Raw genomic sequence first — 11,787 nt, 5'->3', positions numbered from 1 at the left:
GGATGGGTTGGACTGAAGGGTCTGTTTCCGTGCTGTACATCTCTATGACATAGGCCTAGGTCATGAGTCTCCATGTTCTAACTCAGCCTGTATTCAAGTTTCAGACTCTCAGATTCACTGATAGATAAAGGATTTGCTGCTGCTGTTTCCGGGGTCCAATATCTGATGCCAAGACAGTGTAGGAGTCACAGGTACTCTTTCAAACATAATAATTCCACACCCAACGCTATTATGTTTCAAATACTTTAATAGGAAAATGTTATCGGAAACAGCACAAGAGGGCACACAAATATTTAAAAATAGTTACTAAATACAACAAAAAAAAAGTCTCATAAAAAGTAAAGCAAACAATGGGATCTACATTATGAAAAATATTACATTTTATATTTCAGATCCAATAAGAAAGTTTGTACTATATAAAAAAAACTCCAAAAAGCCAGCATTGTTCAGAAATCAAAAACGGTTTTAAAATATTTTCAAAGCTGCGTCGTTGGAAAACAAAAAAAAGAATTACATAAATCTGCCTGCTCTTTAATTTCTCTCCCTTTTCTCATCGAAGGTTTACACAGTAGGCAGCAAGATCTCTCAGCACGGTCATTTCAAGGTCGTTCCACCACCTGATGACCCAATACCCCTCCAAGTTAAAATCAGTTAAATCTCAGGGTCCCCAACTGAGTAAAACACCCCACACTCTCCGCCAAACTCACCCCCCCCCCCCCCCCCCCAACTCACCAGTGTAACCCACAGACCCTCCCACTCCATTTCCCACACTGTAACCCCAGTCCCTCCCTCTCTGCCATATCCCAGTGTCCTCTCTGTTCGCCCACATTTCTAACACTCACTCTCGCCTTAGCCCCACTCCCGTTATAGCTGTCTACCATCTAGTCCTACTCAGTCTCCTGCCTCCACCTTACCCCCTGGAGGAAATAAAATGATAAAACAACCACTGACTACTACCAGAGGAAGAATAGACTGATTTTCATTTATTCTTTTGTTTATTTGGGGGTCGGGGGTGGGGGGGGGGTTGGGAAGAGAGAAGGTTGGGGTTGGGGGGGGGGGGGAAACGCGGTCAAGACCGAGGTTAGGAAGTTGAAAGTTGATTTTGAGAAAAGATGGATTTTGCTCCCCCACCCCTGCTCCGCCCACACCCAGCCCCCTCCCCAGGGTGACAGGAGGTTTAAGCACGCTCCCCACGAATGCGGCGAGCTAGCTGGATGTCTTTTGGCATGATGGTCACACGCTTGGCATGGATAGCACAAAGGTTGGTGTCTTCAAACAGTCCCACCAGGTAGGCTTCACTTGCTTCCTGTTGAGGCAGGAGAAACAGAAAGTGAACTGGCATTGATGCGCAACACAATGGTCCCTCAATCAATCCAACATCCCACTCTCAGTCAGAAAGTGATTACTCGTGGCTTACGTCCTAGTCCCTCCCTAATCTCCCTCTATCTCTCTGAGACACTAACAGACTACACTGAATCCCCATCTGCATCACGACCTAACTACCGGATATACTCGAGTAATAGTCAATCTCATGTCAACGTCAACCCTCTATTTTTGGCCAAATAACTTGGAATTTCTCATATATCTTGTGTAACAGTCATTCCTGATTCTTCACAGATAAGAGACCAATGTTTACGAGTCAGTGTCCCGCTCCAGTTATCCAGTCTGTCGGTTGTTCCGCTCCGTTCCCGGTCTTCCCGATTCCTGATGGAGGGTTCTTGTCCGAAACGTCGATTCTCCTGCTTCTCGGAAGCCACCTGACCGGCTGTGCTTTTTCAGCGCCACGCTCTCGACTCTGATCTCCAGCATCTGCAGTCCCCACTTTCTCCCGGTCTTCCAGTCTGCTGGCTGTTGTGTTCCACTCCGCGTTTTCAGAGTTACCATAATTCATTTTTGTCCCTTTATTCGTCTAGAGATCAATTGGGGTTCTGCTAATGAGGCAGTATGAACTTTGACGGGCGGGAGTCTCAGCCCCTCAAAAGTAGTATCCTTGTAATAGTCAACCCCATAAATTTCACCTTAAAAAGTAGTCAAAAATATTCAACCATTACTCGAGTGTATACAGCACTCTGCAGGCTTCTATATCCAGACTGCCCCCTGACAGCCAACAGCTGTTGGCTGTTTCACCCGGCTATTGGAGCTGTTCCCTTAACCAAAGGAGTCTTTTCCCTGCCCTCTCTTCCTGAAATCGGACAGCACCATATCATGCCTTCTCCCCACTGCTGACCCCCCCCCAGGTGTGGCTGCAAGGGTAGGGTCTTCATGCTGCGGAGTTTCCAAGTATGTTCAATTCTGGACACTGCACATTAGGAAGGACATCAAGATGTTGAAAAGGGTGTGGAGGGGATCGACTAGAACGGTACCCGGGGATGAGGGACCACAGTCCCGAGGACAGTGGGGGAAGCTGAAGCCGGTATTGCACTTTGGTAAAATAAACAAGGGCAGGACTCCTATGATTAATGGTCGGGCCCGGGGTAGTGTTGCAGGACAGAGGGACCTAGGAGTTCAGGTACATAATTCTTTGAAAATTGCTTCACAGGTAGACGGGGTGGTTAAGAAGGCGTTTAGCATGCTTGCTCAGACCTTTGAGTACAGGAGTCGGGACGTCATGCTGACGTTGTAGAGGAGGTCAGCCTCTTCGGGAGTACTGTGTCCAGTTCTGGTCACCCAGTTATAGAAAGGATATTATTAAACTGGAGAGGGTTCAAGAAAATACTTACCAGGATGTTGCTGGGATTGGAAGGTTTGAGTTATAAAAATAGACTGGGACTTTTTCCACTGGAGCATAGGAGGTTAAGAGGTGTCCTTATGCCCATAAGAAACCGTGAATAGCAAAAGTATTTTCCCTGGGGTTGGGGAGCTCTAATCTAGGGGACACATTTTTAAGGTCAGAAGGGAAAGATTTAAAAAGGATGTGGGGGCAATTTTTTTTTTCTACAGAGAGTGTGGAATGAACGTTCAGAGGAAGTGGTGGATGCAGATACAGTTACAAGATTTAAAAGACATTTGGATATGTTCATAAATAGAAAGGGATATGGGCCAAGTGCAGGCAGGTGCAACTAGCTTAGTTTGGGAAAAATGGTTAATGTGGACTAGTTAGATCGAACGGTCTGTTTCCATGTTGTGTGACTCTATGATATTTGATAGAGACGTTCGCAATAATGAAGAGTAAATAATGAGGAACTGTTTCCAGCAGTATTTGGGTCAAAACCAGAGAATAAAGATTTAACACATCTGACAAAAGGTCCAGTACCAGAGTCTGGCTGCAGCGATTTTGCCCATCCTCTCCGTGCTAGCCCTGCACACCAACAAGGCACCTGTGGCCATCATCTTGCCTTCCTCCTGTAACCCTGCCCAGGAAACTATTCAACTTCCCCTTGAAGGTCTTGAATTAATCTGCCTCCACCACATTCTCAGGCAACACATTCCAGACCCTAACCACTCGCTGCATGAAAAAGCAGTTATCCTCAAGTCTCCATAATTTCTGTTACCAATTACTCCAAGTCTGTGTTCTCAGCTTCTCAACCCTTGTATGAGTGGGGGATGTTTCTATCTATCTACTCTCGTCATTTTTAACACCGCCATCAACACTATCTCAACCTTCAAGGAAAACAGTCAACTTACTGCCTTACATTATTGACAGTGTTCCCCCCCGGGAGCATTCTTGTCAACCTCTTCTGCATCCTAATTCTTTCATGCTCTTTCCTAAGTAGTCGCTCCCATAACTGGCTGCACATATCTAGACCAGTTTTCTATAAACGTGTAATGTAACATCCCTGTATCTTAATTTCAATCTCCCCCTCTTGTTAAAGCTTCAGATGTTGTATGTTTCTTTAATCCTCATCTCAAACAGTCCTGGGTGTCCTCAATGACTCTGCACATAAACACCCTGCTCCCAGGCAACCTCTAAATTTGTCCTTCTTATTTTCCATCTTTTCTCTGCATTCATCCGACCAAAATTAACAATCCCGCAATTCTCCGCATTAAATTTCATTTGCCATAAGCCTGTCCATTCTTTGCCCTTTTACGGCTGTCTGTTCCACCCCTTGCAGTTTACAGTGTATCCAGGTTTCACCTCAGAGGTCACTCAAGGAGACATTATAGGACAGCAAGTTTATAACCTGCCTAAAAGGAAGGTGGGATTGTACTCAGTGGTAACATTTCAAACAAAAAAAAAGATTCAGAATTTCTTGCAGGGGTAAGCACTAAAGGGCTATGGAGACAGAGCAAGGTGGTGGATTGGTGACATAGCATTATTAAAAGGTACAATGGACAGAATGGTCCCCCTCTATGTTCTGAGATGCCATGACACAAAGACCCTCCTCATCTCTTACTTCAGCTTCGAAACCTAGAAAACCTCAAACTAAGCCCCAATCTGCACCATTTGGGTAGTTTTCCAACACATTCACAGTTCATACCCTTCCCTGTATTGTGGCTTGGAGGTATATGGACAGGTATAACTGATTACAGTTGAGATGAGAATGGTGCTGGAAAAGCACAGCAGGTCAGGCAGCATCCAAGGAGCAGGAAAATCGACATTTCGGGCAAAAGCCCTTCATCAGGAATAGAGGCAGGGGGCCTCCAGGGTGGAGAGATAAATGGGTGGGGTGGGGTTGGGGAGAAGGTAGCAAAGAGTACAAGAGGTGAATGGTGGTGGGGATGGAGGTGATAGGTCAGAGGGGAGGGTGGAGCCGATGGGTGGGACAGGTAGGACAGGTCACGAGGTCAGTGCTGAGTTGGGAGGTTGGAACTGGGGTAAGGTGGCAGAAGAGGAAATGAGGAAACTGGTGAAGTCCACATTGATGCCCTGGGGTAGAGGTGTTCCGAGATGGAAGATGAGGCGTTCTTCCTCCAGGCGTCGGGTGGTGAGGGAGCAGCAATGGAGAAGGCCCAGGACCTCCATGTCCTCGGCTGAGTGGGAGGAGGAGTTGAAATGTTGGGCCACGGGGCGGTGGGGTTGACTGATAACTGATTACAGCAGAACCTCGATTATCCAAACGAGACCGGCGGGGAGTATTTTGTTCGGATAATTGATCATTCGGATAACCGATCTGATCGTAAACATGCGGTAATTTATGAGCGCCAGTTATCTGGTAATGCATGCCATAATGCCATTTAACCAATAACTGAATGCTGAAATTCCTAATGCCATTTTTACAGGACCTTGAGATCTTGTTTGAATAATCTGAAATTCAGATAATTGATGTTTGGATAATTGAGGCTGTGCAGAAACTGCTGCAACATGTCAATGCCCTCAGCATAGAACCCCTACAGTGTGGAAGTAGGCCATACTGCCCATCCAGTCCACACCACTCCTCCAAAGACCATCCCACCTATCCCTGTAACCATGCATTCCCTATGACTAATCCATCAAGCCCGCACATCCCCGAGTGCTGTGGGTAATTTAGCATGGCCAATCCACCTAACTTGCACCTCTTTGGACTGTGTGAGGAAACCCACACAGACACGGGGAGAATGTGCAAACTCTACACAGTCGCCCGAGGCTGGAATCGAACCTGGGCCCACGGTGCTGTGGGGCAGCAGTGTTAACCACTGAGTCACCCCGAAACTTTTTTCCACTCCTTGCTTGCTCTGTTATTTATATTCAAACGGATGAAAGTGGGGGGAGTGATTCTAAAATATGAAGTCAGGATTACGTATTCAGGTTTGCGTGCCGATGAAATAATTTAATACCAACAGTGCTCATATTCTTCCCTACTGAAAACCACTAACTCAATGCATTTGCTCTCTCACTCTTGCCTCCTACACCCACTGAACAGTCATTGCCTCTATCAGAGCCACTGGGTGTGGAGTCAAGGCTCATACAGCAGCAATAGCCAGTGTCGTCATACGAAATAGGAGGCCATTTGGCCCATTGAGATCGGGAGGAATTACTTCCCTCAAAGGGTTGTGGGTTTCTCAAGCCTGGAGTGCGGAGGATGCTGGGACATTAAAGTAAATTGGAGGAGGAGAGGGACAGATTTTTTAAAATCAGTGAAGGTTTGAGGGGAGTGGGCAGAAAACTGGAGTTGGGGCTGAGATGAGATCAGCCATGATCGCACTGAATGGCCTCGCAGGATTGAGGGGCTGAATGGCCTACTTCCTGCTCCGAGACTCTTACGTGTTATCCACTGAGCCACAGCTATCACTCTCACTACACTCTGGAGGCCTGGCTGAAATACAAGTGCTTTCTGGTCAAATATTCAATATCGACGTCAAGGCTGACCTGGGAGTCACCCAGCCAAGCAGTTCCCTGCGAAAGAGGTGGGGAGGGGTAAGGTTCAAAGTAAAATCACCTGCAGGGCGCCAATGGCCGCACTTTGGAAGCGCAGATCCGTCTTGAAGTCCTGAGCAATTTCGCGGACAAGGCGCTGGAACGGCAGCTTGCGGATCAGAAGTTCGGTGGATTTCTGGTAGCGTCTGATTTCTCGCAGCGCCACAGTGCCCGGGCTGGGAAGAGAAGGTTATGGAGGTTAAAATGATCAAACTCCAGCTATGCAAGTCACAAGCGTTTCAGGATAGCGTGCGCGCGTTTTGAACAACTTGGACTCAACAAAAACACAACCTTCAATTTTCCTTTGGGGGAGGGGGGAAATCGAGAAAGGTTGAATTAAGGATGGATTGGGTAGGCCTTCGAGTCTGAAAGGTCTACAGCACAGAAAAAGGCCCAAAATGGACAAATGCCCAAGTTCCACTGTTTGAGCTTCATTCTCTCAAGAGCTGCCTTTAAGGCAGGGAGCTGTGACGTGGAAATATAATGTTGGGATGGTGGGAGTAGGATCAGCTCAACTGTTCAAGAGGGAATCACATAAATGCAGGAAACACATGGAGGGCAATTGAGGAATAATGGGGTGGGGGGGGAAAAAAGTGTTATTAATTGGATATCTCTTTCACTGTGTTGGCACGTATCTCAGAAAAGGGGATGGAGAAAGCCAATGGATAAAATACAATTACCGTATTTACCTCATCACCAACCCAATAAGCTGCACCTTGGCTTAAATGTGAAGACCCACCTTGAATCAAAATAGGATAACTCATTCCCAGGGACTGTATCAAGGTGGCAGAGTTCCCAAAGGGTCTCTCCATCCCCACTTACTACGAGGTTTGGAGTCTCTCAGGAAGGCTATAGACAGACATCAGTGACCCAATGTCAGGCAAGAGGTCAACATGCAGTTCACAGAGTCCTGCTGATCAAGTGACCACTTTCTCTTATGACAGTGGGGTTTGGGATTGGCTGTGATGTTGCAATATCTGCCCCTGGGGTACAAGCGAATGCCTCACCAATACTGCACCCCGACTATACACCGGGGCAAAGGAGGGGCGGGGCGGGGGTGGATGCTGAAGAACCAACTGAGATAGAGCGGAGATGGGCACAAGCCCAGGTCTACACCCGAGTCAAGAGGTCAGCCACTGACCGGTAACGGTGAGGCTTCTTCACCCCACCAGTGGATGGGGCACTTTTACGGGCAGCTTTAGTTGCCAGCTGCTTCCTTGGCGCCTTGCCACCAGTGGATTTACGGGCTGTTTGCTTGGTACGAGCCATTTTCCTTCCTCCTGAGTCGTCCTAAGGTCTGAAATATAGAAACAGGGTGCCAGATCATTTCAGAACATCCCTGCAATCAACTGCATCACTCAAGGGCAACACCCACCAGGAGTGCTTTATATGAAGTGAGGGCTTAATGTTAGAGAAATCACTGTCCTTCTAGATCAAGGTAGCTTTCCAAATAATTTTTGACATGTTGGTGTGGGATACCAATTCCCCCATCAACACACACACAGACACACACAATGGTGAACAGTAGCCCTGGTCTGTGACATCTCTCCTCTAACCCAGGTCACTCACTTCCACAGAAATGAGGACACAGCCCCATAACACAGCAGCTCCCCGGATAAATTCACTCAGTAAAAAAAAGGGGGGAGAAATACCAAATGACATCTCGCTTCCTGTCACTCAATAGGACCGCCCACTCCAAAAGGAAAACGACCACAGCAAATGTTGGACCTTCTTTCACAGAAAGTTTCCAACAGACGGCATGACTTCACTGAGAAAACTAAAAGCTGTTCAGTTCCATCTCGGAATTCAGATGACAATACAGAACCGTGGCCTCCCAAATTTATGACTGATCATCAGAATCCCTTTGGACGTTACTGGTGGAATTTTAAAAACAAAAACACCATTCATTATGATCACCAGAGATTATTTTCCAGTTCCTGATCCATTGACAATTAAAATTCCACAAACTTCCACAGTGAGGTCTGAACCCTTATCAGCAGGACATTTGTCCAGGCCTTTGTATGACTAGCCCAGTGACATTACCACTGCACCACTATGCCTTGCCAACCTCAGTTTCTGTTCCTGAATGTATCATCTCTCAGTCTGTGCATTTGGTACCTTTATCTATCCAGCCTCCTGGGCTGAAGTCACCTCTACATTCCAAGGCTGCGGTAGCAGAAAGAAGGGAGAATCAGAACCAAAACGTTGATGGAGAGGTGGTGGAAGGCAAGGACTCCCTTTCACATGGTTCAATGTGTAAACCCAACAAATTAGACCAAGGAAGGCCCTAGACATTTTTATATCTAGAATTGGGTAGACTTGGAACCCTCTTGACCATCGTTGCCCAGCGCCACCTGCTGGCAGCAGGGAATTCAGGCAGGGACCCACTAAAAACAGAAACTGATGCAAGTGTGATGCCCCCCCCGAGTCAAATAGCCTGCCACCAGCAGCTGTGCTAGCATGTGATTAAGAGAAGTGGTAGATACAGTCATCAGTGCTGCCATCAGACTTTCCTGTCCAGTGCTCTGCTCCTTTCCCGTTTCTCCCAATGTTGAAGCCACGCCCCCCTCCAACCCCAGGTCAACTCATAGAAGTTGATTAGCATCTTAGGTGAAAATGGACACCTCAAATCCCCCAACCCTCACATCCATAAGACAGTTAGAAAAGGAAACTTGTAGACCAGTGTAAAAGGTTAGTCAGTGGAGAAACAAACCTACCTGTAACAAAAACAACTTGCATTTATACAGCACCTTCTATATGGAGAAACATTCTGAGATGATTCACAGAGCACGGTCTCACACACACAAAAAAACTCTTTTTGACACCCAGTCACAAATGGGGATGCAGGAACAAATTACTGCAGACGCTGGAATCTGTACTGAAAACAAAAAAAAATTGCTGGGAATCATAGCGGGTCCGTGGATGCTGCCCGACCCGCTGTGATCTCCAGCATTTCCTTCACAAAAATGGAGACGTCCAGTTTCGGTGGCTAAGAGCTAAGATCAGTGTTAAAAATATCATCATACCATAAGGATGAAGTTCGGGTTCCAATTTTCCAAAACTTGGGTTGAAAACATTGTCAATCTTTAAAAATCTCTGCTGTTAAAGCATTGGTTAAAAATAAAAAAAAAGATGTGGGGGGGGGGCACGATCGGGACAGTGTTTGTAAACAGGAGCCACTTGCAGAGGGACGTTGATGATCATAATTGCTGTCCAGATTTCAGCAGTCAAATCGACCCCATTATACCTGACTTGTCAAACAATGAATGGGGAAGAATTAATTTAAAATTAAAAAAAAGAGAACCTACTCGAAACAAAGAGGCAGACAAACTTTTCACTCAAACTTTGTACACTAAGAAAGCTCCTGAGGAAGTAAGATCAGTAAACACCCTGCTCCAGCTAACCTAAACATTTCAGTCTTCAGCCAGCAAGCAGACACTCACATACTCATTAACACTAGCACTCCAGGGATTTCCCGTCTTCTTTATTTCTTCAAATAAAAAAACCTTTGCACCCATTTCCAAAAAAATCAAAAACAAACTGCACGCTTCTTCTTCTCCGCGGCCCCCTCTCCTGTCTGAGCGAGGAAGGTGGAAATTGCAAAGCAAATCTGTATTCTTTCTGAAAAATGGGCGATGCAAGAAGAAACATCCACCGGAACAAAGATGGTGAAACGTTGCAACAAGGGAAGGGGAGGAACGAAAGGAACAATTGAAGAAAACAAAAATTAAACATGCCTCGGTCGCTTTGGAGGAGGGGGGAATAAAAGTTTTGCGAGAAATATATAATAGTAGCAAACACTGTTTTGGAAATGGGAGGGGGGGAAACAAACCCCTTAATGGTTCTAATCAGTCGATCGGCCGTGAGCATTGAAGGCTAAATTATTTGAAAAAGGACGGAATGAAACCGGCAAAGGAGACGGACAGAGAGAGAGAGAGAGCGCGGACAGAAACGAGCGGGCGAGCGAGCGCGCGGGGCGGGGGGCCGCGCGGATGGAACGTTGACCCAGGAGCTCGTGAATTCGCTACAATGTTGCAGCCACAAAATGGATACCTTAAAGTTTGCTACAAAGAGCTGGATACAAAGTCGATGCGAAATGGGGAGACACTTCCCACTTCGTGCATCGCGCTGCCCCTTACCTGTTCTCAATTTTTTTTTGTTTCCTTCCCTGCCTCGCTTGGTTTTTTTTTTAAATTTTGTTGGCTTTTCAAGGAAAACCAAACTTCTTTCCCTTGCCCCCCGCGCGAGCCTCCTCTGCAGAATTGCTTTTTGATTTTTTTATATATATATATATCTTCCCACCAACCCCAACCTCACTGCAAAGCACAATATGGCTGACCGAGGCCTTCCCATAAGCTCCCGCGCCTGGGCCCCGTCTGTCAGAAATATACACACCCACTCCAATGGAAGAGATTCACAGCTTCTAATTGAGTGGAAAAAGGGGATGAGAATGATGGAGAATGGAGAGGGAAAATGAGCTACTTTGTCGTGCGTCCTCAGTCCAAACAGGCATTGCCAACTGATCAAGGCTTGCCAACCCCATCTGTGGCAAATTAGGACAAGAACACTTCCACAAATTAAATATTTACCTTGTTTAACAGTCACATCTTCAAGTAAACTGGTTTCACATCTAGCGCTAGCCTTTCCCTTGCCTCCTTTTCCCCATCCAGGCCTGTGTTTTAATGGTTCTTGAGGTGACACGCACCACCTTGGCCTGGCCTAGTGTTAAGGTTAAATGTGAACACTGCGGATGCTGGAGGTCAGAGTCGAGAGTGTGGTGCTGGAAAAGCACAGCAGGTCAGGCAGCATCCGAGGAGCAGGAGAATCAACGTTTTGGGCAAAAGCCAAGACGATTCCAGGGATTAACTATTCTTCCTTGGGGCTGTGATGCCAACAACAAAAAGTTTTTTTTTTCTGTTGAACACTTCTGATCTGTTAGATTGTAATGATGTCCGGAGGAATAAGGGCTGTAAGACAGTTAACAAACGTCCGACTGCATATGAGCCTATGTGTTCTCTGTTTCGCTTTGGGAAAGGTGGTGCACTGAAAACATTAATGTTCTGATAATAAGTGTCACATTTGGAGACAGGAGGTCATGTGGTGACATCTCCAGGAATAGTTAGAGGAGGCGATGACCTGGTGATGTCAATTGCTGGAATATTGATCCAGATAATTGTTATGGGTTTGAATCCCACCACAGAAGATGGTAAATTGTCAGTTCGATAGGGGAAAAAACAAACTCTGGAAATAAGAATCTAATGATGACCTTGAAACCATTGTTCACTTTAGGGAAGGAAACTGCCATCCAGATCCACAGCAACAGTTGGAACCTGGAATGTGCTGCCTGAAAGTGTGATGGAAGCATCTTCAATTGAGGCATTCAAGTAGAATTGTTGTTACTATCTGATCAGGGAGGATGTGGATGAATGACACTAGGTGATTTGCTCCTTTGGAGAGCTAGGAGAAAGTGAGGACTGCAGATGCTGGAGTACCAGAATTGAAAAACGTGGTGC

The 11,787-nt window shown here is 46.3% G+C and overlaps 1 protein-coding gene across 1 annotated transcript; it reads right to left on the bottom strand.

Annotated features, from left to right (window-relative positions):
- Positions 1-229: 229 nt before the first annotated feature.
- On the bottom strand, positions 230-10,609 carry LOC122548522 (histone H3.3A). Its single transcript, XM_043687282.2, has 4 exons — positions 10,414-10,609; positions 7,416-7,571; positions 6,297-6,450; positions 230-1,306 (listed from the first exon to the last, which is right to left on the bottom strand). Exons 2-4 carry the CDS (start codon positions 7,541-7,543, stop codon positions 1,178-1,180), a joined length of 411 nt encoding a protein of 136 aa, XP_043543217.1. The 5' UTR covers positions 7,544-7,571; positions 10,414-10,609; the 3' UTR covers positions 230-1,177.
- Positions 10,610-11,787: the final 1,178 nt, after the last annotated feature.

This window comes from Chiloscyllium plagiosum, unplaced genomic scaffold, assembly GCF_037043375.1.
Source record: "Chiloscyllium plagiosum isolate Xiang-an unplaced genomic scaffold, Cpla_swu_hap1 HiC_scaffold_3, whole genome shotgun sequence".
Lineage (NCBI taxonomy): Eukaryota > Metazoa > Chordata > Chondrichthyes > Orectolobiformes > Hemiscylliidae > Chiloscyllium > Chiloscyllium plagiosum.
Note: the sequence above shows the minus strand (reverse complement) of the source record. Positions and strands in the feature narration are given on the sequence as shown.